This window comes from Paralichthys olivaceus, chromosome 1 (genome assembly GCF_024713975.1).
Source record: "Paralichthys olivaceus isolate ysfri-2021 chromosome 1, ASM2471397v2, whole genome shotgun sequence".
Classification (NCBI taxonomy): Eukaryota; Metazoa; Chordata; class Actinopteri; order Pleuronectiformes; family Paralichthyidae; genus Paralichthys; species Paralichthys olivaceus.
The window spans coordinates 24,846,609-24,873,209 of record NC_091093.1 but is presented as its reverse complement, the minus strand read 5'-3'; the positions used below and the strand labels follow the sequence as shown (position 1 = coordinate 24,873,209).

The 26,601-nt window shown below is 42.5% G+C and overlaps 1 protein-coding gene across 1 annotated transcript in view; it reads left to right on the top strand.

Annotated features, from left to right (window-relative positions):
- The window catches only part of fbn1 (fibrillin 1), a 60,424-nt gene that overhangs the window by 23,868 nt on the left and 9,955 nt on the right, over nt 1-26,601 (top strand). Inside the window, exons 25-55 of the mRNA XM_020099478.2 lie at nt 85-312; nt 395-520; nt 1,553-1,681; nt 2,915-3,040; nt 5,064-5,189; nt 5,290-5,412; nt 6,813-6,938; nt 7,515-7,640; nt 12,126-12,248; nt 12,672-12,794; nt 12,892-13,017; nt 14,192-14,314; nt 14,525-14,647; nt 14,753-14,920; nt 15,949-16,017; nt 16,138-16,263; nt 17,231-17,353; nt 17,445-17,603; nt 17,686-17,757; nt 17,847-17,972; nt 18,113-18,235; nt 21,039-21,164; nt 21,282-21,398; nt 21,496-21,621; nt 21,714-21,833; nt 22,541-22,666; nt 25,301-25,453; nt 25,578-25,640; nt 25,733-25,852; nt 25,997-26,116; nt 26,206-26,328. Of these exons, the coding sequence (XP_019955037.1) occupies nt 85-312; nt 395-520; nt 1,553-1,681; nt 2,915-3,040; nt 5,064-5,189; nt 5,290-5,412; nt 6,813-6,938; nt 7,515-7,640; nt 12,126-12,248; nt 12,672-12,794; nt 12,892-13,017; nt 14,192-14,314; nt 14,525-14,647; nt 14,753-14,920; nt 15,949-16,017; nt 16,138-16,263; nt 17,231-17,353; nt 17,445-17,603; nt 17,686-17,757; nt 17,847-17,972; nt 18,113-18,235; nt 21,039-21,164; nt 21,282-21,398; nt 21,496-21,621; nt 21,714-21,833; nt 22,541-22,666; nt 25,301-25,453; nt 25,578-25,640; nt 25,733-25,852; nt 25,997-26,116; nt 26,206-26,328 (3,888 nt within the window). The remainder of the gene's footprint in view (nt 1-84; nt 313-394; nt 521-1,552; nt 1,682-2,914; nt 3,041-5,063; nt 5,190-5,289; nt 5,413-6,812; nt 6,939-7,514; nt 7,641-12,125; nt 12,249-12,671; nt 12,795-12,891; nt 13,018-14,191; nt 14,315-14,524; nt 14,648-14,752; nt 14,921-15,948; nt 16,018-16,137; nt 16,264-17,230; nt 17,354-17,444; nt 17,604-17,685; nt 17,758-17,846; nt 17,973-18,112; nt 18,236-21,038; nt 21,165-21,281; nt 21,399-21,495; nt 21,622-21,713; nt 21,834-22,540; nt 22,667-25,300; nt 25,454-25,577; nt 25,641-25,732; nt 25,853-25,996; nt 26,117-26,205; nt 26,329-26,601) is intronic.

Below are 26,601 nucleotides of genomic sequence, written 5' to 3'. Positions count from 1 at the left end.
ATATAAATGTATATATGAGTCAGTTTGTGGTTTTATGTGCGATTCTTTTTAACTTTTTTTCTATTGACTGTTTGTGTCTTTCAGACCTGCGTACGGAGCAGTGTTACCTCACCCATGAGGATGAGCGCTGCGGGGCTCCCATCCCAGGGAAGCACCGTGTGGATGCCTGCTGCTGCTCCGTCGGCGTGGCCTGGGGCCCCGACTGTGACGAATGTCCAGAAAAGGGCGGTCCAGACTATACACGGCTCTGTCCTCGGGGCCCGGGCTTCTCACACAGGGGGGACTTCATCAACGGCCGACCCTTCCTAAAAGGTAGTGTCATGTCCGGAGACTTCGAGGACTCTGTGTTGTTTCAACTACTATGTCTCACCTGTCCCTCTGCTCTATACCTCAGATATAAATGAATGCAGGATGATAAACACCCTGTGCTCGAATGGGAGGTGCAGAAACACCATCGGCAGCTTCCGCTGTCGCTGTGACAACGGCTATGCCCTGGACTCTGATGAGCGGAATTGTACTGGTGAGTAGTTCTGAAGGAAGGAACTTTTTACTGGGCCTATCAACACCAAACAGAAAAATCAAATTGAAACCAATGCTCCATGTGGCTCTGTGTTTACGTTGGATGTCTGATATGATCACGGCCACGTGATTGACGACCCGCGGGGTCAATTAGTCAATAAAAATAAAACTTGGTAATTGTTGAAAATTTTATATCTTTGGATTTGTACAAATTTGGGGCAATGAAGATGGTTTTCTTTCATTATTATCTAACATTTTATTGACTAAACAACAAGCAACAGCTGATCAACTTTACAACGGTTATTCAAGTTAGGAAAGATCTTGATTTTGTGGCTCTTGTTGGAGCTAACAAACATCCCCAGTTTCTATTTTTTTGGTTGTCATGTTTTCATCAGCTACAACAACACTGTAGCATTTGCATTGCATCTCAAAAATCCATTTTCCATCAGTCCCCTGCTCTGAATCCCTCTGCCAACATCAATTACAGTAAAGTGGTGTAAAGCCATCGCCTGTATTCGCATACTTCATGCACTCTAATGGGAATCTGGCTGCTGTGGACGTGTTGGAGCCGGTCCCTGTCGTCTGGTTAGCTGCATTACTGCTCTGTTGAAATGTGCGCACAATCATTTAAGGTTTAAACATCAGTGTCATTACTTTATTTTTGAAATAATTTATAGGCTCCTCGTGAGTAAATGATATCTGAGACCTTTTAACCCCGTATGAGTGATATCCCAGTCTAAGTGTTTTAAAATGTGGATTCAAATCAAAAGGGATCAGGCCTTTAGAATTTAGACTTTGGCAGAATTTGCTTGATGACCTTAATTTCACCCATAAGATTTTTTATAGCTTTACCTTTTGTTAAAAAGTTTGTGCTTGATTTTCCTTTCATTTGTATTTCATATTTTAGCTTCACCGAATAAAAAAAGTAAAACAAATGTTTTTATTGTGTTTTTTATTTATTTATTTATATTTTACAAGTTGTTTCTCTGCCTGCAGTTTGAAAGAAAAACTTTACTCTGCTCTCCTCCTGCAGACATCGATGAGTGCCGCATCTCTCCGGACCTGTGTGGACAGGGGAGGTGTGTCAACACACCGGGAGATTTTGAATGCGAGTGCTTTGAAGGCTACGAGAGCGGCTTCATGATGATGAAAAACTGCATGGGTAAGTGACGAATCCTCCAACACCGCCCACACCTGCAGACGTTACAACACACGCAACCTCTTCAGCTCGACGTGTTTTGGTTCAGTGAGATACAGAGACGGCACCTCCACATGAAATGCTTCAGTCTGAGGATATGATTGAGAAATTAAATCTCTCTCTCACACCCGGTTAAAGTATCTGAGAGTGCGGCTCTTTGCCAACCGACCAAGGTCTCCAAGTACAGGGAGGCCCACCACAGCCCTCGTCCCAGTCACAACCCAGTCATCTCCTCCACGCTCCCGCTTGGGCCAAAGCTCTGGATGAGGTGGTTGGGCTAACATGCCAGACCTGGAACTCGCTGTTTAGACAGCTGATGTAATGTGAAATTTCCAGGCTGTGTACTGTTGTATATATATGTACGTGTGTGAGAGAGGAGAGTTAAAGTGACTTTGTTTCAACCCTTGCTTGCTGTTAAGAGCACAACTGTGTGCACGCCAAGTGTCGCCACAATCGCCCTGCTTCATAAACTGCTTCATAAAGTCCTAGATAATTGTCCTTTATTAGATACTTGACCAGCATGTGAGCGACACACAATCAGCTCCCCAGCATAAGGATTTTTTTTAACATATAGCTACAAGTAATAACGTTCTGCCATCTGTGAAAATACTTAACGTTCTATTTCGGTTGTGGTCGACTCCTTCGACGCCGCTTGATTCAATTCTTGGGAGGAATGGTATACACACAAAATGGAGGAGTCTCAGTACTTTTGTTGGCCCAAAGCCGCCATTAGACAAAAATTGGCGTAACAAAGTTTACTTGCACGCTGTGGCAAAAAATAAAAAGGATCTGAGACTGGATATAAAGTGGGCAGGGTATCAGTCATGAGCTGTTGGTGCTGACTGTAATAGCAGGCTAACAAAAATAACATTTTAACAAACTATTTTTGTTTTCTGTCAATCTACATTCTTAACGTTTCTGCTGCTTCCTGAATCAGGACGTCCCAGACCCAAAGTCTCTCTAAAACTGGACTCTCACTAATGTTCAGGTCAAACTTATGCTTTACCTGTAAATGTGCCAAAGCCCCTCGCAGCTCACATCACAACTAAAAGCACAACTTTGAATCCATCAATCCGATGGGCTCCATAGACGACAGGTGAAACAAATATTTGAAGAGGCCGGTCCCAGTGTGACTGAACCCTAACACTGCATACCTCCTCATGTGTGTGTGTTGTACATGTGATCTTTCCCCCTCAGACATCGATGAGTGTGAGAGGAACCCTCTGCTGTGCCGTGGGGGCGAGTGTGTAAACACGGAGGGCAGCTTCCAGTGCGTGTGCCCCGATGGACACGAGATCGCACCAGACGGGTCGGCCTGTCTGGGTGAGTTATGAGCAAACGCTTCCTCTCTGAACCTTTCTTCTGTGGGTGATCTATGTGGATGAGTGTGGTTTCCTCAGAGATAAAAGGGTAAGAAAAAAAGACGATGTTGTCACAGAGCTGACAGTTTGAATGACAAGTGAGCTCTGGATCGCCCCCCCCCCGTCTGCCGCTGTTTCTGCCTCCGTGTGTGGGCTCACTGATGCTCTGTGAGTGGGTGGGAGTGTTTGAGTTAGCTCTGTGTATGTGTGGGATACACAGTATATTCTTTAATAAATGGGCTGATATGAACACCCGATCAGTGAGGGTGTCTGAATGTGTGTTAAGGTGGAAGGAGACAATACGGTAAAGATGAGGGGAAAAAATGATCTCTTAAGAATTTAAAATATTTGTTTTTCTTAATATTTATTTAGGTCATAGTTATTCTTAGATTGGCTCCAATTTGGAAATATTTCCGAAATTCTCATACTCTAGCTAGCTCTGGCTATCGCTACAGGAAATGATGTTTTCTTCGACGCTCTGAATACTGTACTTTTAATACTATCCTTATTAATTTAAATGTGTTTGGGGATAATTTGTATGGAATAACTTGTACTTTAGGCAGCATTTTACTGTTTTACATTTACATTTCAATATCTTTTGAGGATGCAGAATTAAACTAAATACATTTTTATTTGTACAGCACCAAATCATAATATACATTATCTAAAGGCACTTTACATAAAAGGTCAGGACCTTGAAAATAATTGATGAAAACCTGAAACCCAACATGTCCCACTATGAGCAGCACTTTGGTGACTGTGGAGAGAAAAATCTCCCTCAATAGACCTAATTATCATCCAATTGGACGAGTTATCAGACACTGAACAGCGGCAGCGAAGTGGCGGCGATCCAAATCCTCCTCACAGCGAGACTGAGTCGTTAAGAGAGACAGATCATTCAGAGGGAGGCATTTTATGTGTCCAGTTCTCATTGGGTAATTGACAAAGAATCAGCCATCTTGTTGTGTGTGTAGACAGGCAGTGTTTTCACTTTCTAAAACTAACAGCTGATGTTGACTGAACAACTTTTTCATTCAGTCACTTAGTAACGAGTTTAATAGTATTTGTCATATTTTTGGTACCTGAGCACCAACTTGACTGGACGTGTTGTGACAGCACAATCTTTCTACAAGAGCAAGGACCTGACAGTTGAAGTGCTTCTTTTAGCTGGACAACTACAGACTTAAGCTTATAGCACTGAGTTGAACATTCATTCATCGGGTGTTATTCTGATGACCTAATGCACTGAACGGAGGTTTCAGTCGATGATGTAACAATCACTGCCCCTGAAGCTCATTTATTTTTTATTACCACCCAAACCAATAAAAACAATTTAAGCATTTCTGAAAAAGCCTACCTCATCCCCTGTGACACAATGGAGTTCATTATCTCTGCTGAAGCAACACGTTGAAAATGATGATCATAGACTTCAGTTGTATAGTACAGTTTGTAGAAATGAGTCTAACACAGTGTGTTTAATGATGTCAGATTCCTCATTGGAACTTATCTTCTGAACCTGAACATCTTGTACAGTTTGTACGTAAACAAATCTTTTAAGCCAAAAAATCTCAAATGTAAACATGTAAGTTTAGAGGGGTTTGGACTGTTGGCCAGATTAAACAAGGAATTTAAACATGTCTATTTTTTGTTGGTTTCCAAACTATGATGGAATACCATAATATTACAAGAATTAAAATCAGAAGTTTACAAGAATAGTAATAATATTACATGAACTAAGTAAGATTACGATAAAAAAAAGATATATTCTTGTCTGTATCCTCATAGTATGAAATACCTCATAGTATTTTTCTTATTAAGTGAGGACTTTATTCTTGTGATCTCAGAACTGTTTTTCTTCAATATGGCCCTAATTATCCCTCATAACAATCAACTTGCTCATTAATGATAAAAAAATAATTGATAATGCGAGCTACAGGTATTTATTGATTGTGTAGAATGTCAATAACTATTTTGTTCTATCACAGATATCAATGAATGCGAGTTGAGTGACAGGCTGTGCAGGAACGGCCAGTGTGTGAATATGATTGGCCGATACCAGTGTACCTGCGACACAGGATACAAATCTACTGAGAGCAGACTGGAGTGTGTTGGTAGGTACAGCGCGTACGGCCGCTTCAAATACAAATACACAACGGTTAGTTTTAATAGACGCCACCAGTATGTGACAGCGTGTGTCTTTCTGCCTGTCAGACATTGACGAGTGCACCATTGAGTTTGGCGGCTGTGAGACTTTCTGCACCAACTCAGAGGGCAGTTATGAGTGCAGCTGCAACAGTGGATACGCCCTGATGCCTGATCTAAGGAGCTGCACTGGTAAGTACATCTGTTTGTCCTGTCTGTCGTGGCATTTATAACATCATCATTATTTTGTCCTGTTCTCATGATAGTGGGATTTAGATGGTAACTACAGCAAACTCCCTCTCAGTGATGAGTGTTACAGTTTAGGTTTTTATTCCTCCGCGCCTGTGATGTTCTTAAGAACCCATCCAGGGAATTTCTTCAAATTTGGTTCAGACATTCACTTTGACTCGAGAATGAACTTATTAGATTTTGGTGGAGAGCAGATTTTTGCCTTGTGAGTGTGATATCTCAAGAACACCTTGAAAGAAGCTCTTCAAATTTGGCACAAACGTTTGCTCAGCCTCACGGAGGAAGTGATTAGAACTTGTCACTCAAAGGTAAACTGTTAAGGACACTGTAGCCTTACGAACCCCTTTTCGTCATGTGAACAGATTATATTAAGAAAGCATAGAGAGAATCTAATTTGGCACAAGTGTTCAATAAGACTCACTGATGAACTGATTAGATTTGGGTGGTCAAAGGTCAAGGTCGCAGTGGCCTCACAAAACAATGTTTTTGGCCTCTGAAACACAAAATCTGAAGACTGACTATAGGGAATTTCTTCAAATTTTCACCGGTCGTTACTTGGACTCATATGAATCTGGAAATAAGAAAATACGTAGACTGAGACTGCACTGGTTGGCGGAGTTACACAACCATGGGGCGGTAATTCTAGTTCCTGTAAATTACACATATGGTACAACAATACTTCAAAGCTTGTGTTTAGATAGACCTGATTTAAGAGCAGGAGTGAAATGGCACATCAGGAAACCTAATTTATACAGAAGAGAGACACTGCTGTAATTTGACTGGCATTTATTCAAAGCAAACATACACTGAGACAAACGTAAGGACTGCTCATTCATTATTAGCTTCAAAGTATTATCAGATAACAGTAGTGCTGCTTAATGATTAATACAGCCGTCAGTTTAACAGCATTTCTGGCCGAGACGATGTTCATTTCAGCAAATGACAGCAGGTTTCCTGTGTCGGTCATAGACCTTCTCCTGTGTCTCTCTAATTACCAGAGAGCGATACTGTATTGAGACAGAGATCAAGGATCATTTTTGCAGAAGAAGAACTGCCTCATCGTTACTCAGCGTAATGTTTATGTAATTTTGCAAGGTCTGTCCTGATGTGACCTCAGTGATTTATGAGTGAGAAAAGAAATCTACACCAGAATTCTTTGTATGGTTCAGTCTCTTGGCCTGTATGGGACCCTGAAGTGTAGTTTTATGTTATAATCTTGATGCGCTATTGTAACGCTTCAACCATTGAAACCTGGATTACTTTAACTTTTACAATTGTTTTTCCTATCATCTACATTGATCTGTTCCCGTTTTTGATTTTCCTGTCTGCCTCTGTATCTTCAGATATTGATGAGTGTGAGGAGAGCCCAGATACCTGTGACGGAGGCCAGTGTACAAACACCCCGGGGACATACCAGTGTCTCTGCTTCGACGGCTTCATGTCATCTGAGGATATGAAGACCTGTCTGGGTAAGAGAAGCACGTTTTTATGCCCAAAAATAAAACGCTGTAGCTTCACTCTCTGCGGCACTCTTCTTATTAAATCCAGGGGGTTCTCTAGGATTTACTGAAAGAGCATAATGATCATCTTGATGGTTATCCAAGATATGAGTCACGAGAACAGCACGTAATGAGTCAGATCCCTGAGTCCGAGAGAACTGAGAGTAATGTTGTTGTTTTTGAATTATAAGACAGTGAACATTGTGTTAGTTTGCCTAAGCTAAGGAGGAAGATGTGACATTTAGATGTCTGGTTCCACTGAGGGAGAAAACCTGACAGTAACAAGAATGAATGTGTCTGCATGAACACATCATCTTTTATTGCTGTATTTAACAAAAGTAAATACCTTTTAAGCTTTGGTATAGTTCATGGTGTTATTCTATTGTGAGTAATATATATATATAAAACCTGTTTTCAGGCCAAATCAACAAATGAGCGAAGTCAGTTTTATTCATTGTTATAACGTTTCCTTTGGTGTAACTGTGTTTAGCACATTAACATTCTTGCTCCTTCTCTGTTTCACTCGTCTCTTCCCTCCCTGTCTAGATGTGGACGAGTGTGAGCTGAACCCAAACATCTGTCTGAGCGGGAACTGTGAGAACACTAAGGGATCGTTCATCTGCCACTGCGACCTGGGATACTCTGTGCGCAAGGGAACGACAGGCTGCACAGGTGAACGAAACAAACACAAGTGTTCCTACCCACAAGAAATGTCCTGTCAGTGGAGGACCACGGCCAGGTCAATGAGCTGGATAGCTGCACAAACCTGTGTGTGCGTGTATATGTGCGCGTGTGTGCCTAAGAGGTGAGAAATGAGAGGATGCGGGGAAAATGTCGGGTCAACCAGGAGCAGCTCTGACATTGCTCACCCTCATTCAAGAGCTCCTGTCTGACTTGATAAGAAACACACATATATTCACACACACACATGCACCAGCAGTAACAACAGCAGGAGCAGTGAGATCACTATCTTTCTGTCAGATCTATGCATCACATTGCACCTTTGTTTATTCCTTTGTTGCTCTTTCATTAAGGTCTGTTAAACATTACGTGATGGTTGGAGGAGTTCTGCAGCACGTCATCACCTGTAGCAGCTCCAAAACGAATAAATACAAAGTCCATCCGACTAGAGACCTTCACTAGTCTGGACTTACTTCTCGTCCAGCCGGAGTTAAGTTTGATTTATCAGGCCACTTAAAAATTAGGGGTTGAAGTGTAGTCGAGAGTTTAGACAGTGATCTTATCTGGCCGTGTCTCGGTCATCGAAATGAGTCTGACACAGTCAGCAGGAGCATGTCTTCCTTCAGATGCAAATAAACAGCTTTGTGTGTATGGGATTCAAACCCTCCCTCCTCACACACAAACACATGCACACACACAAACACACACACTTGCTCATTCTAATCCCATTAAAGTGTCCATTTAGTATTATGCTTGTTTTGAGGAACCTGGGGTTGCAGTAAAGCAGCTGGTTCTGATTCACAGGTTTGGAGTCTCAGCACCAGAATACCAGGGAATCAAGATGCTAATTCCTCTCAGGCAGGCAGGATGTCTTGTTATAGACGAGTGAACAAAACCTGCTACTCTTTTTGGAAAAGATCCCCCCTCCAATATAGTCCAAGGAAAAATGCATAAGAAATCGGTTTTCTTTGTCCAATTGCCTTACGCCACCACGTTGGTATGTGTGGACTCAGTCTCCTCGCATGTGTGTGCGTGTTGAGCGTGTGAGTGGTGCTCGCAAGCCCAGATCTGATCCAGCTCTTGATGAAGCTCCCACAAGAATTTTTTTTCACTAAGAAGTCAGGGAAGGGGAGTGAGGATTTATACATACACTTAAGTAGTTGTGTGCCCCTGTGTACATTGGAAAGTAAGGACTGGGTGGAGTTGCACTGGTGGAGTTTACAAGGCTCTTAACTTTAAAGAGAGGATCAGGGGGAGGAGGTTGTACCTACTGATTTAATTATCTTTCAGCCAAATGACAAGACTGTGTAATATTGTGAGTTAAAGCAAGACTGTGAGTTTCAGAAATATAAAAAATAGCATCTGTTTCTTACAAATGAACAGCATTAAACACAGCCTAGGTCAGAGGTAACCAACAGGTCGATTGCAATCTACTGGTCGATTTCGAAAGTGTTCATTGTCCGATCCCCTTAACACTCGGGACACACTGGCTGCTGTTGTCTGTTGTCCACACTGGCAGAGGGTACTGCTGTGGTTCTGGTATATCTACTGTATTTCCTTGGACAAAAGTCTATTTATGTACTCAACTAAATTTCAGGACACTACGGTATGAAGCTGTGTCTTCTGACAACAATCAAATCCCTGTTAAAGCAAATGAATGGATTCCGTTTAAATGGGAAGAGGAAGTGTTGAAGATATGTTTGTTTGTGACATGTTCAACAGATAAACATTGCTCTTGGTTCACAGCAGAATAGAAAATGATCTTTCACCTGAGTGTTAATGTTTATCTGTCGAATATGTCACAAAAATAAATAACTGCAAAACTTCCTGTACTCGTTTTAAAATAAGGGCATTCTAGCGTTTGTGCGTATTGTGAAATATTTGCAGGAGCAGAAGATGCTCGGCCTCATACTGTGTCGTACTGGTGTTTATTTGAGTGTATAGGACTTCTTTTACAGCTTTTATGTCATTAATAAGGGAATCAGTGAAGCAGTTCCACTGGAGGAGACAAGCCGGTGCCAAAACTGTTCCTGTCTTCTTCTTGCCCCTTTCCAACGTTGTATTTTTTTCAGTGCAACGCTTATCTTTATGGAGAGAGAGTCCCCACACCTCAAGTGCAAATATAAAAGGGAGGGTGTCAGGTGTTGATGTCACTGTTTGCGTGCATTGACCAATCCATCAAGCATAACCACAGTTTAACTTATTGTCAGGAGCGTTTCAATGGACTTAAGGGGCCCAGGCGAAACAGACCTGGGAGGCCTGGCATCAAACAACTGCCTAAAGCCTTTGGCAAAAAGCTAGTGGCATTTCCAACCCAGGTCACATTACAGTCTCCTCTACATAGCCGATCATTCATTAGGGTTCTAATAAAACTGTCTTTGCTGTGGATGTACTGTGCCGTTAACAGGGACCCCCTCTCAGCACAGGGCCCCAGAAATGCCTGCTATGCTAATGACCAGCAACTTATGTTGGCTACTGTTCGCTAATATTAGCAACTTAGATGTTGTAGTGTAACTGACATTAGTCAGGTTACAATCCTTATGAATCCTTTCCCAGGTATAACTCTCATCTAAGTCCTGGGCGGCTGTGTCTCAGGAGGTTAAGTGGGTTGTCCACTAACTGGTTTCTTTCCTGGTTCCCGGCTTCTCTAGTCCACATGCTGAAGTGTCCTTGGGCAAAATGGGGATTCCTCGTTGCTCGTGTCCTATGGTTGCCTCGCTTGAACTATTGGCTAGACTGCCCCGCCTCAATTTCCTGTGGTACTACTCTGTTTTGTCCGTATCCGTAACCTTTCAGAAGACATGCACATATACGGACGAAATGCACGCAGAGTACTGATAGAAGGCTCCGTCCGTTTCCGTATGCATATCTAACATTGAGCATAAATGAGCCTTTACTGCACATCCAGGTGTTCAGAGAGGCAGCCATACTAGAGGACATTTGGACATACAGTGCAATAAGACAGACTGAAGGACAGTTTAACAGAAAGATGAGAGACAGAGAAAGAGGCAAGAATACAAATTGAGAGGCAAACTGACATTTCCCCACTTCTGACGGCAGATGTGTTATTCTCCACTATCCATTTTAGCCTCTCATCTGTCAAACATTAGCCGAGGCAAATCAAACCTTTTCTTTTGACACCAGCTGTGGCCACTGACACATTTCTCGCGTGCAACAGCCCCTGTTTGCATTCTACATTACCACATGAGAATGTGTGTGTTTGTTGTGCTCTGTCATCAAAGGCTCGGGGGAAATGATCTTTAATTCCATCTAATCCAGGGAGATCGGTTTGCTTCCAGCCCTCATATTAACCCGGTCATCAAATGTAGCATAAATATACCGTACCCTCTCCTCAGGAAGACTATAAACCAGCAGCACTAATCTTTAATTGACAGTGTTTTGAATTACTACCCTCACAAAGACAGACACACAGAGAGGAGTGTGTCTCATTGGTTTATAAGTCCTTACATCTTGATCGAGTTCATATGGCTTCCCTTGATGTACAGTGACACACAAACACACACTGGTACAGTCCTTTTTATCAGAGCTGCAACATTCAGACCTCAGGCTCAGGGCCAGGTATTGTGTTGGTCAAGGTTCCACAGAGTTATTTTAGTTCAGATTAGCGGCGCTTCATTGTTGTTGTTCTACACAGACTTTTTCCCATTGTGCCATGTAGTTGATCATGTCAGAAACCACTTGAGGAACAAGAGCTGCAGAGTCAAAGCCACATTCACAGTGTCTAATTGCCAACATCAGCTTCATGTAGATCCTTATTGGTTACAAAAGCTGCCATCGTGATCTGTGATGTGGCCGCAGCCTCGATCCTAGATTTGCAAGGATAAAGTACAAGGAATCTGGGGAAGAAATCAAGTCAGTAACATGACGTAATGTTTATTTACAGAGTTACAATACAATGTCACATTTTTATATGAATTATATTTCGGAGGATTAAAGTGTCCCAACTTGACAGCTGTGGTGGTGAGAAAACCAAACATGAGCATTTAAAGGAGGTCCAAGGTGCCGTGTCTGTGCAGCTGTGATCTTTGACTAACCTAACCTCAGAAATGTTAGTTTAGCCAGAGCAGACAGAACAAGGCCTGAGCATTAGGACATGATTCTCCCTCTTTGCCTTTTTATAGCTCTCTGGACACACTTGCACAATGAAAATATAGAGTCTTGGTCTGGTTATTAAACCATTGCAGGAAGGGTATTAGTATCAGAGATCATGAAAATCTCTTTTGTGCCTATTGCTCTGAAATACAGCTCTCCACGGATACAGCAGCGAGCCAGAAACACTAAGTTCGGTCATCTCATGCTGCTGCCTTTATTCAATTCAAACCAAGCATCAACTCGCTCCACGGTGCCAAGAGCCCCACTGGGGAGAATGCAGACTCAGATCATCAGACCATCAGAGCGGTGTCTTTTTTTTTCTCTTTTCCTCACATGGCATCGTGTTTGTTTCCTCTTCCTCAGATATCAATGAGTGTGAGATTGGAGCCCATAACTGTGACAGACATGCTACCTGCACCAACACCGCCAGCAGCTTCAAATGCAGCTGTGCTCCAGGGTGGATCGGCGACGGCCTCAAATGCACAGGTACGGCTGACGGCCTCGGGTGCAGAGATAAATGCTGCCACTGAATGGGACCATTGAAAGAGTATATATAATTAGCTCTATATATAAAATGGAAATTTCTCTAATGCTTGGTCAGTTGCCAACATTCATAATAAAGGAATGTCTGTAATTCTGTAACCAGACAAAAGGATAATATTTCTTTCCTGATGCTTTTTACTTGAAGTTGGTCTTTGATCCTGTTAACTAGTATTGCTTGTGTATCTTCATTTTATTTCACAGTCCCTCACATTATTTATATGTACCATCGCCATAGACTGTTGTACCCCATTGTATAAGATGGAGAAGTCTTTCATTGAGTTTTTTGAGGACTACGAAAACCATCAAATATAATAGTTTTTTCTTTTCCTGGATGAAGAACTTAACTGGACTTTTGTTGTGTTTCAGACCTGGATGAGTGTTCCAATGGGACACACATGTGCAACAACAACGCTGACTGTCTCAACACCATGGGCTCATATCGCTGTGCATGCAAGGAAGGATTCTCTGGAGATGGATTCTACTGTTCAGGTCCCACATTACAGAATAATGTCAAACACCAAACTATAAAATAATGTACTGATGCATTTTGTGTTTACGGACTCTGTGTGTGCGATCACCAATACAGACAGCGATGAGTGCGCAGAGAACGGTAACCTGTGTGAGAGTGGCCACTGTCTGAACCTGCCAGGAGGCTTCCGCTGTGAATGTGACATGGGCTTCTTCCCCACTACTGATGGCAAAGCCTGCGAGGGTAAGACAACACAACACTACCATTTCTGGCTATCCTGGTTCAGACCTCTGTGAGTCAAACCCATCCGGTGTTGCTCTGGTTAATTTGGGGAAAACAACCAATCCAAGTGGAACTCGAGATGTAGTGTTTTGGACATGGGAAGTATACAGTACAATGTTAAACTTTGTGCACTGTGACAAAAACTTGCTCATCCTATAGAAACAGAGAGAGCCAGACATAGAATGCACATTGTGATAAAGAGAAAGAAGCGGGTTAAATGGCTGTGAGTAGCCATGGTAACATAGTGATGTAGCTCCTACAAAAAAGTTTGAAAACTGTGCCTTTTTCGTTCTGAACCCAGCAGCGATGCAAACCGTGTTCTATGTGAAAGGACCTTTTTCCTGATGCACAAGAACTATTGACTGTGACTATTATTAGATACAAACATTATTAATTCCGTAAAGTGAAGTCAAGTTCTCATCCTGTTACTATTCAGTATTTAACACATTAACTAAAGGCAATTCAGTCTGAATCTTCGACTGATTCCAGACATCTTACTAAAATGCTAAAATGACTCATGCACACTGATCTAGGAACTAACTTTTATCTTCTCAACTACTTGTTTGAGACACATTGTGCGCAGCAACATTTGTTGAAAAAGAGAGCTCGCTAAATTGATTGAACAGAATAGCATGTTGAAGAGGGATCTTGTTGGAAATCCAGGGCTGTGTCTCCTGAACACGTTTATGACTGATGGCGGACGAGTGTGAGTCGTGCTTCCAGTGATAAGGCATCACTGGATTCAAATGAATGAGCTGACTGACCTCATTGTGCTGATGTGTCAAACATCCTGAAATAACCTGTCCAGGTCCTCCCTCTCCCCACTCAGGCAGGACTGGACAGTAATGACTTGTGCAGAGTCTAATGATGTGGAAGAGCACAATTTCATAACCTTGGCTGCTGCTCTGCTTGTGTATATGTGTGTGTCTGCTGTGATATGTCTGGGCATTTTTTTGCCCCAGAACTGTCATTCTTTAGCAGAGGTGAGTGGCCTTCACTTCCTATTGTTGGCTGCCAATTTTCCACCATGATCCCATGATCCACTAATCCCTCACAGCTGGGCTTCTCTCTCTTTCTCTCTTCCCCTCCATTTCCTTCCCTCTGTCCCCCCCTGTGACCCCCTCTTCTTTTACAGACATAGACGAATGTACCTTTTCTGACATCTGTGTCAATGGACGATGTCTGAATATGCCGGGACTCTTCAGATGTGAATGCAACTTTGGTTATGAACTGGACAGGAGTGGAGGCAACTGCACAGGTAAGACCAGTCAACACATGCCCGTGGCAGCCCTACTGAGGCCCTCTTTATGCCCCAGTGAACTTAGGCAACTTGACAGATACAGAGGAAAGGTCACTGCTCTTGGAGAAAACAGTGACTTAGGCGACAAAACATGAAAAACTCTTGATACATAAGTTGTTGTTGAGATAAAGACATTTTGTTGAGTACTGCTTTGTCTTCATTTTTCAGATATCAATGAATGTGCAGACCCGACCATCTGCATCAATGGAATGTGTATCAACATCCCCGGAAGTTACCACTGTAACTGCCCTGCAGACTTTGAACTCAACCCCACTCGGGTGGGCTGTGTAGGTGAGACTCAACAAGCTCTCCCAGCACATTTTTGGGATTTTTTCATAGCAAAGGCCAGATACACATCCATATCTGGACTGTGTTTGTGTTTGTGTGTGTGGACAGATACTCGCTCTGGAAGCTGCTTCCTGGATGTTCGTTCCCGAGGAGATGCATCAGAAAGCTTGGACTGCTCCAATGAGATAGGAGTTGGTGTTTCGAAGGCGTCCTGCTGCTGCTCCCTGGGCCAGGGCTGGGGAAATCCATGTGAATCATGCCCCTTTGTCAACTCAAGTGAGTCATCCCATAGTTACTAAGACTCTGTGTGCATCATCCATGGTTATGTTTTGTGTTTCAGCTCAATAGTGAAAGTTGTGACCTCTAGCCAGAGATGCACAGCCAAGTAGGAGGATTGAGGTGACATGATACACCTCCTGGTCTGCAGCCATAGTGAAGTTGTACAGCTGAGGATGGCCCATCAGCCTTAACACCCTGTGAATTAGAATTGTATTTAGTGGCTATTCATGTTCATCACTGCATGTTATAACACATGTGTAGTTAGTTCACCATCGTGTCTAGTCAGCACCACTGCTGCACAAAGAGCTGTTCACCTGTTCTCCATCATTGAATTAATACAAATTTGAGTGGTAGAGTCAAAGAATTTGTTCTTTTAAGAGGCTGAAAGTGATCTAATGGTCTCTGGCTTTAATCAACAACCCTATAAAATCCATCTATTAGTGGTTTTAGGAAGAATGAATCAATCGGTCAGTCATTATGTTGCCCTTAAGTCTATTGAACTTGTTTAAGTTTTTCCCTTACCAACTCAACCAGGAGTAACAAGGAAAAAGAAATCATAACCAAAACACCAAAATATAAATCAGTCCTGATGAGGTCCAAGTTACCTGCTTTAACATAGAGTTATTAGGTTCTGCCTCCTCTTGTAATGCCATGAGTATGAGTTTGCTGCAGTTGTTGTCGCTGGGAAAGATGAGACCATTTGTGCATCTTGCTTGGAAATTGCCAACAGATGGTTCAAAACATTACAGGGAATGACTCAGCTCGAGGAAATGCTTGCCTCTGAGAAGCTGCAGCCATGTCCGGTCCACTGGGTTCTGTGGATAACTCTGAGATCTGAGGAAGCAGAACAGAGAGCGACACGACATGAGTCAATGAGCTAAAATGTCTTTTTCAGGCACCTGACCACTTCAATGTCTCACCATCGGCCACTCATTACGGTCAAATTCTGCAAGAAAACAACACAGACTGGCTCGTGTGTCATTATTGCCGGTTAATGTGATTTGTTGCTGTGTTGTGTGTTACAGCTGAGTACAAGACACTCTGTCCTGGAGGAGAAGGCTTCAGACCAAACCCAATCACTGTCATCTTGGAAGGTCAGACAGCAACATGCTATTATGTGTTTACTGTGCGGTTGTGCACATTTGCAGACACCCTCATGTTTAACACCCACCTACCCACAATGCCACTGAGTGTTTTCCTTCTCTCTCTGGCAGACATCAACGAGTGCCAAGAGTTGCCAGGCTTATGCCAGGGAGGACAGTGCATCAACACCTTCGGGAGCTTCCAGTGCGAATGTCCAAGAGGCTACGCCCTCAACACAGAAACCAGAGTCTGTGAAGGTATCAGACACACACATGTATTCTTTGTAGCCCGACAAACACATGAACGTACAGGTGACCTATCCCTCTACAGTTCTTGCCCTGGGACATTTCGGTGGGAAGGTAATTGAGTCCAGCCGTTCAGGCCTTCTTTCAGCGAGGACACATGGAGAGAGAAGGAGAGGAAAAAGCTCTGGGACAAAGAAATAGCCCCATTGTCCCACTGACATCTCTGCAGTTCATTCTCGCTCAATATGTGTCTACTCTAGTTTGTGTCTGTTGCTCCCCGAGCAAAGCACACTGACGATGATGATGAACGCCTAACTGCGTCCAGAGGAGTGAGGCTATGATGTGGTCAGCCCTCTCCTTAGGGAAGTACGCTGAGTCCCCTGTCAACGGGGCAGAGATGACAGAGGGAGAGAAAGACCAAGGATGGGCGGGGGGAAGATAAATGAGAAGGATGTTTAGAAAAGAGAAACAGGGAGGAGAGGAGGAGGCTAAAGGGTTAGACAATGACATGTGGCTGGTGGCATTTTAATTAGCATGTTTGTTGGCTAGAAGAACAAAAGGCGAGTGTCTGGCAGCTGTTGGCCGGGTCAGAAGGAACTGAGGTGTTTGCTATGCGGTAATAATGCTGGTGGAGAAACAATTTAAAATAGAGAAATAAGGAACATTAGTACAAAAAGTTACATTTATAACAATAGTAGAGGAAATAAAAGCTAATACTATCTTGTGAGATGTTCAGTATGCGACTGTTGCCATGATTATCACTGTTACCTCACAGCAAGAGGGTTCCGGTTTCGAATCCTGGTTGTTTTTCTCCCTATGTTGGCTCTGTTATAAGCTGGCAACCTGTCCAGGGTGTGCTGCCTCTCGCCCAATGTAAGCTAGGATTGGCTCATGCTCCCCCACAACCCTCAAAGGATAAGCACTATAGATAATGGATAGATGGATGGAAGAAATCACATTTCTTTGTGTCTCTGTTCAGATGTCAATGAGTGTGAACGACCAGGTATCTGTGGCCCAGGACAGTGCTATAACACCATCGGGAACTACACCTGTATCTGTCCTGTGGACTATATGCAGGTCAACGGTGGAAACAACTGCATGGGTACGTCTGCATGCTGCTTGCTCAGTAAAAACGTCAAGCAGAGACAGTCTAGCATTAACCTTCTCATGTTTTTTCTTACAAACACACACAGACATGAGGAAGAGCTACTGCTACAGAAACTTTTATACTGACAACAGGACATGTGACGGAGAGCTGACCTTCAACATGACCAAAAAGATGTGCTGCTGCTCCTACAACATTGGCCGGGCATGGAATAAACCCTGTGAGCAGTGTCCTGTGCCCAGCACTGGTGAGCTCTCATGCACAGTTATGCCAGAACATATATGTGAAGAAAGTACAAGAAATAAAAACTGAGTCTTATGTCCACTCAGACGATTTTGCGATTCTGTGCGGCAGTGAGAGACCAGGATATTACATAGACATCACCACTGGACGTGTCATTGGTAAGATTTCCCCATTAAAAGGTTTATTTGGAAAAAGCAAAGTATGTTATCTTCATATCTTATCTTGCTGTCTCTTCCTCGTGTGATAGATATCGATGAATGCAGGGAAATCCCAGGAGTCTGTGAGAATGGAGTCTGCATCAACATGATTGGCAGCTTCAGGTGCGAGTGCCCCATTGGTTTCATCTACAATGACAAGCTGCTGATTTGTGAAGGTAAGGCTTGCGCTCAATTGAAGGTGCTGACAAAACATTACATGCAGGAGATTCTTATTTTTTTACATTTGATCTGGTTTCTCTCTTTTACATTTATACGTCCTGTTAAAGTCTTTGAACACGTCTGTCCCTGTTGTTAGATATCGACGAATGTCAGAATGGACCTGTGTGCCAGCAGAACGCCGCCTGTCTGAACATGCCAGGAAGCTACCGCTGCGAGTGTAAACCTGGGTATCGTTTCACTCCCACTGGACAATGTCTAGGTAAGACTGTGGTGATGGTGATCAGCCACAGCAGCACTCAGATCATCATGTCACTCAACCTGCAGCTGTTTCATCCATTCCTTGTGAATTCAATGGGGATTATACTGAATTGGTGGAGACATGTAGCAGGATTAGAGAAAAGATTAGAGGAAGCAGCCAAAAAGATTAGTCATCCATGTGGATGATTCTGACTTGTCTACATCTTCCTGTCATTTGCCTCCTTAACTGTGCAAATATAAGTATTTGCTATCACTACATAGCCAACAACAACTTAATTCCCTTATTCAGCAAGATCTGTCTCCAGCAGTGGAAAGCAACAATTTTAACTCTTGGTTTACTTTGTTTCTATCACTTCTGTTCTTAGTGACCTAACATTGCTTCTTGCCCTATAGACAAAACACTGGACACTGCAATGACTCAGTAATGCCTCTTAAGGTGCAAAGCAGTATTAGAAAACAACTGGGCACTTGCAGTTTACCATGCTAACTTCGGATAACAAGTCAATTTATTCATACTGCACCTCGGTGCACTTTTCATATAGCGTGTCATTGTATGTATTTGTAGGAATATTAGCAATAATAACAACATACTTACTTTCGAGAAGCAGAAACATCAAGCACAAACATGCTCAGGGTGAGCTGCCCTCTGCCTTGATCGGATGGATTGGGAGACAGAAAGAGGGAAAGGGGGAGAGAGAGAAAGAAAGAATCTCATTACATTAGCAGGACAACAAGGACAATACTATATATACTGCTTATAACCGATTGATTGATACTAAGACAAACCTACAGGTGGTAGAATCGTGACAGGTACAAAGCAGATTAAACTGCTAACTGCAAGTTAACGTTTAATGATAAGTGTTGTTTGGATTTTAAGGCTTCATCATTAGACGGTCTGATGCCTTTTCCCATTTAGGGCCCATTAGAAAAAGGCACTGCAGCCTGCAGCCAGCATTTTTAACTCTTGGGACAAACAAGCGCCCTGTATTCTGAGAATGCAAAGCATGGGATAGAATATAAGGTTTAAGGAGATCAGACAGGCATCAGGGGGCAAGCCCATTAAGAGTTTTATATGTCATTAAAGTCTGATCTGACATGGATATGGAGCCAATGAAGGGAAGCTGAAATTGATTTATTGTGGTCATTTTCTGGATTCAGTTAAGATGCTCGCCACAGCATTCTGTACCATTTGAAGAGCACCAGTATGTGGCAGACCAGAAAACAAAAGGTTACATAATGTAGTATTGATGAAACAAAGGCTTGAATGAAGATTTCAGCATCTGCCATGGATAGAAAAAACTAAATTTTGTTCTGTTGCTATCTTCTGATATGTTCTCATCAACGGAGAGGTTATTTTTAGACATCAACCGTCATTAGCCTTTGAAGGCTCATACATTTGAATATCATCTGCGTAACATTGGAAATTAATTCCATAACTTCAAATAATTGGGTCAAGATGTGAAATATAAAACATTAGCAGTTGTAAAGCTAGTGTGCACACAAAACAACGCATAGACATCTTTGACAAGCTGTTTTTTTTGTTTTTTTTACCTCATACCGTTGATAATTTGAATGATTTTCAATGTTTAGATAAATATAATAATGAAATACTTAAAAATAGCTCATTGTGGCTTCTGTAAAATCCAAGTGATTTTCTTGACATTTATATTGCAAAGGGAACAGAAGCAGCACAGTTACAGTCGGGCTGAGGGGGAATTCTTCACGGTGGGCTTGTTATTAGAGAAGAGAAAATGTGAAGCATCTGTTGAACTGTTGAACATGTGCTGCAGTATATCTGAAACATGTCGCTGTCTGTCTGGAGAATCCTCACTGATAAGTAAATGTTAAATCAACATCCTGTTTTGCTTCCTTCTCACGGTCAGACTCCAGTGAGAGAGAAGTGAAACTGTACTGAGAGAGAATTATGAATTAAATCGTGTGATAAACATTTATTAAAAAAATAAGCTTTGCTGGAAGACATAATGCGAATGAAGTATTTACCACTTGACATGTTTTCACTAAAATTAAATAATGATGTTACTCTGGTGTCATACAAGTCTGAGAAATACAGAGCAGTTATTGTGTCATCGTGCAACAGAGATAATAACCAGTTACAGTCCTATTTGTGGCAAACAACAGATATCTAAATTCTGAAGTTATTAGAGTCACGAGTTATCATCGACTCTTGTTATCAGTAAAATGAAAATCAGATCTCATACAGTATCACAGAGAGACATTGTTTGCTCCAAATTTTAGGTATGTCGTACAGTTTGACACACAACCAACAAAAATAACTTTAATTTACACAAAACTTGTTGGACGGATTGTATTGCTCAGAGGAAAACCCATTAAATTTTGGTCCATACCTGGATAAGGATTTCCTTTTCACCTTCTTTTACATTACAAGAAATTGGGCATATATCAAAATTTTTGTCCCTTTCTCAGAGAATATTTAATGGATCTTGACGAAAGAAATCAAGCACATTTGGAGGAGTGTGTGAAATTTGGCGGAGGTATGTGCTCTACTGAGTGCCATTCTTGTTTTCCCCATAGAACTGGAGAGAGTTTGGTATGCATGACATGGGATTTTCATTTTCTTTGGTATGATTATATTTGGTATATGATACACCAATGGAAGAAATAAAAATACACCAAACTAAGCCATCACAGATTGACAGGTGAAACTGCCTTGTGCCAGTATAATGACTGATTTACTGGAAGAACTGATACTATTGGGACTTTATATTCTATGATTATTTTTGACTCACTGTGATTTTCACACATCTATTTTCTCCTTTATTCAGACCGAAATGAATGCATTGAGAACCCTGGTATATGCAACCCCGGTCAGTGCATCGACACGCTGGGTAGCTATCGCTGCGTCTGCTCCAACGGCTTTAAAACGACGGCGGACAGGTCAATGTGTGTCGGTAAGCTTTGCTGCTTCCTATCCGCTCTCTCTTGTTTTGTGGTCTTGTCTTTCTCAGAGTAGTGTGCAATGTGAATAAAGTCTAAGGTTAAACTGTGATGATGTTCTCTGGTTCCAGACGTGGACGAGTGTGAGAGACAACCCTGTGGTAACGGGACCTGTAAGAATACAGTGGGCTCCTACAACTGTCTCTGCTACCCCGGCTTCCTGAACTCACACAACAGTGACTGCATAGGTGTGTTCATCTGTGGATGTGTTGCAAAAGAGCGAAACCAAGACCGCTACAGTCTTTATGTGATATGTTGTGGTGATGATGTGTTTGTGTTGACTAGATGTCGATGAGTGTATGACGCAGAGGGGCTTGTGTCGGAACGGCCAGTGCGTGAACACAGTGGGCACCTTCCTCTGCGTGTGCCATGACGGCTACGAGCTGACTCTAGACGGCAGACTGTGTGCAGGTACAGACACGCCACTTTGAATTTTTTATGTGTATGTGATTATAATATGTATCATTTATGGTGCATTCCTTGTATTTTCATTTTTCCCTCAGATATTAATGAGTGTGCAGTGAATCCAGGCACATGCGGTGCAGGAACTTGTCTGAATCTGGAAGGCTCTTACAGGTGTATCTGCCCACCTGGCTACTATCTGCATGAGGAAACCTGTGAAGGTACAGACGGCGAGTTCTGTATCATGAAAAATTAAAAAACAGTAATTTCTAGAGTAATAGAAAACAGTATCTGCACGTTTGATTAAATCTCACCTATATATCATATAATATATATTATATGATATATATTATATGATATATATATACAATTTTAGATTGACTGCTGAGAAGTGCGAGAAGAGAATAAACTGCCACTCTGACTCTTCCTTCCTTCAATTGCCCTGCTCCTACAGAACACCCATCTTCTCCCTGTCTGTATGTGGGAGTGGGTTCAGGCCAGAAAACTTGGGTTGTTTATACAGTGGGGCTGATGAAGAGATTTTCGGCAGACTTCAACACATTCCTGCTTTGTGCTCTGTTCCTGGAAGCAGAGGGGAACAGCACTCAGTTCTCAGCATCAGTAACAGCAGCAGCTTGTCATTGTGATGAGCGCACATGTGACATGGAGGCTGATCCAGATAATACGCCTTTATCCAACCACCCATTAGTGAGATTACGCTCACTTTTATCACATTTGGATAGACCATGAAGTCAAGGTATGACTTCATCCGTGCAGCCATGACAGCAGCTCAAGGAAAAATGAGATGCGAATGAAGGACTGCAGGGTGGAATTCTGAAGCTACAAAATTAGAAATGGATTTAGATTTTATTTGTAAATGTGTCAGTTTGAGAAGGTGTCTGATGTTGTTCCTCTTTTTGTGTGTCAGATATTGACGAATGCTCCCAGTCACCTGAGATGTGTACATTTGGAACCTGCTCAAACACTGAAGGAAGCTTCACCTGCTTGTGTCCTGAAGGCTTCCAGATCTCTGCCTCCGGACGTAGATGTTTAGGTAATTTTGTGTGTGTGAGTGTGAGTGTGTGTGTGTGTGTATACTGGTTTTGTTGCCTCTTTAAGACCTCCTCCAGTATAAACACTGACCTTGTAAGGACCAGTAGACCTCATGGGGACCAAAGCCTGGTCTTAATGAGGCAAAACATCATTCTGAGGTCCAGATAAGAGGTAAGATCATGGTTAAGGTTAGAGATAACAAACTGAGTGGGTGTGCATCAAGTGCAGAGTTTAAATTCTTGTGTATCTGCATGATGTGTCTGAGTGTTCAGCAGTCAGTGGTGTTCGACTTTATCTGCTCCTTTATGATAGCACACTGTGTTCAGGCTGCTTCTGCTGCCTCAACAAGGCCAAGGGTGGCTCTGAACAAATCACTTTTCCATTCCTGACGTGTGTGTGTGTGTGTGTGTGTGTGTGTGTGTGTGTGTGTGTGTGTGTGTGTGTGTGTGTGTGTGTGTGTGTGAGAGAGAGTTTACGTACATCTGTGTGTTTCTGGCTTGGGTGGGTGCATACTGAGTCCTCCGTTAGGGTGTTCCCCCTCCAAACACTGAAGTGATGACATCATCAGTTCATTGAGGTGGTCTACAGTTTGTATTTCACATTTCTCCCCAGTGTCCGACGGGCTCGACCGAGGGTCGGGGGATAAAAAGGAGGAGTTGGGTGGAGAGTGAGCAATATGGGCAATAAAAGAGATCAAAGTTGACCCTGTCCCACTGAGAAAAGACTTGTTTTTGTAAGAGATGGTAATAGAGGGAAGACAATGAAGAAAATCATTATGACTACAGTGATGAAAATCATATGTAACTTTGGGTACACTCACAATGTACATGTACAAAAGATCTACTCTATATATTTTTTTACATTTTTGATTGAATCTGTTCATATATAATCAAAAATAGAGAAGATATTATGAATTGTTATGTTAATTGTGACATACAAGAGAGCTATGTGCAATGAACTGGCTATTAATGCAGTATTATAGATTATATATCGTATTCTTTATTGATCTGAGCTCTAGACTCAACTCAAGTAATATTCCCAAAAGAATAGTAAACCACAGCCAATCTCATAACACAGTGTGTCAGGGAATCTTGTGTCCTGTTGCTTTTGTTGAACAGACGCCACTGAGGCAGCAAGTGACAATAATGCATTAATGCTGAAAGCACCTGACATACAGATTGAGTCAGTTACATCACTAAAGCTACCGGTCGTACCAAAGTGAGACAGTAGCTGCAAAAGCCTTTAAGTTTATTGACCAGGAATTGGTCTTTATTGCTTTTGTATTAAAGTTTAATGTTTGCATCATGCACATCCATGGAGGATGCAAGTGGAGTGACGACTGAATGAATGACTGAAAGAACGAATTAATGAAACATTAACTTTGTAAGAAAACAAAAGACAAAGTCACATTTGGCCATGACAACAGTTTGTATATGTGGATCATATAGAAAGACGGGGAGCATCAGAGAGGGGTGGTGTGCATCAGTCCCTGGTTTGAATCGTACTTAGAATATTGTGATAAGAACACATTGTGTGGGTCTCAGCTCGGCTGCCAGGACTCCTCAATTATTGATATGGTTCAAATTATAATGTCATGGTGGTTTTGCAAATATCCATTGTCATAACCAGAGACTGTTTGTCATTAAATATCTGTCACCACCCTCTCCACCATCAGATTTGTGTCCCCACTGTACTGATTTGAAGCACTGATTTATCTCAAACGTTATCTCTCCAATAACATGTTTGACTTTTTATGCCATTTTTCCTGTTTTATAAGATTCTGCCACTGATTCAAAGAAATCATATAGCATCGAACTTTTATGTTACCACATCTAGAAAGTACAGTATTTAAACATTTTAATGATACAGTTCATATACGAACTACAAAATGAGAATGACATATGCACGTGCTGATGCTGACACGCTGACGCTCACACACACTTGGTTACCAGCTGTGCACAAAGCACCATAAATCTCTTTTGCGGAAAGGCTGACAAATCAGTTTCATGGAGGAAAGTAACATGACACTTTTTGACATCCTCCCTGCACCACCAGGTGTCCATGCATGTGATCCTGGCCTCTGAGCCAGGTGTGTGTGTATGTTTGTGTGCGTGTCTGTGTGTGTGTGTGTGTGTATGTGTGCCCGCACGTGTGTGTGTATGTGTGATCTATGGTGGTCAGAAAGCTTATTTGTGTTGCATCCAGTGAAGGCCAGTGCTAGCAGGAGAGCACGACCATATGCTTCTTATTACAAGTAAGTGCCTGTCCAGTCCAGGAGGAACCAGAGCGAGAGAGAACTAGAGACAGAGAGAGAGAGACACTGTCAAACAATGATTGTCAACCAGCCTCTGGTATCTCTACAAAAACTTTTTACTTTGGTCAATGTACAGTAGAAACAGGTAAACACTAATCTACTTGCTGTAGCTACATGTTAAATGGGTAGACGTGGATAAAATGGCATCAGTTTCCTTGTCTTTCATCTCATCTCAACTTACAGCAAGAAAACAAATAATGGAACTCATTAAAATATGTAAAAGTGCTGGAATAACAAAATAACAGGATGTGTTACTGCTGCTTCCATCTGTCACTCTGTCTTCTGACTCGTCATGTTCACTGTGTGTGTTTTAACCTCTAGATATCCGTGTGAACTACTGCTATACCAAGTTTGATAATGGCCGCTGCCTGGCTCCAAAGCCTCAGAACACTTCCAAGGCAGCGTGCTGCTGCACTGGAATGCCAGGTCAAGGCTGGGGAGACCCCTGTGAAATCTGCCCGAGCAAAGGAGAGGGTGCGTACTCTTCGTATCACATATACACACACACGACATATGCAGGGAAACACTTTACTGCATACAAATAAATAATTAACATTATTTCGTGGTGTTTATGACTCTTCTCATCTCATGGTTCCAGAGGGGTATCGTCTTCTCTGTCCAAACGAGGGATATCAACAGGGGACAGACGACCACCCAAAGGGTACGAGTCTCATCACTGAACCTTCACTGTTCTGTGTCTCTGTTACAGTTCTGGAGTGTAATTTCCTTGTTATCAACTTTTTCTCATTGTAGATATTGATGAATGTGTCAACGACCCTTGTGTCAATGGCCAGTGCATCAACACAGACGGCTCTTTCCGCTGTGAGTGTCCATTGGGATACCACCTGGACAATAGTGGAGTCAGATGTGAAGGTCAGTTCACAGTCAGTGTCTCCTCTTCCTCATCTTCCTCCTCTCGTTGTCTCTCTTACTCTCCCACACATTTTTATTCACTTGGTAAATATGAATCCAGCACTAAGATGATTAATGAGGTTTTCCTAACCGTCGTCAACACAGACACTGATGAGTGTAAAATCGGCAATCCTTGCCGCAACGGCACATGCACCAATGTGATCGGTGGGTTCGAATGTGCGTGTGATGACGGCTTTGAGCCTGGGCCAATGATGACCTGTGAAGGTATGTGACACCATGTGTGCGCTGTCACGTGCATCATGCAGTCTTTGTACGTCTGTGGTATGACTGTAACTTGTCACCTTGTGTTCCAGACATCAATGAGTGTGCCCAGAACCCTCTGCTGTGCGCCTTCCGCTGTGTTAACGTGGTTGGCTCATATGAGTGCAAATGTCCCACTGGCTACGTTCTGCGCGAGGACAGGAGGATGTGTAAAGGTGCGACATATAAATGACTCACTTATACTCACTCTCAGCTTTCGTAGTCATTGTCAGTTTAATGGAGATGTGCCAGTCCCATGCACAAAGTTACACAACGCACTATCTCTGTAAAATCCTCAAGGGTTCTCTGTCTCTTTGGAAACTCGCTATTTACACCTCCGCGCTTGCAGATAGCTCGCGCACCATAGCAACGGATGTATTTGGAGGGAAGCTCTGAGACAGGAGGAACTCGTCAATGTCTATAGCGTCACTGTTTACATTAGATCTCCA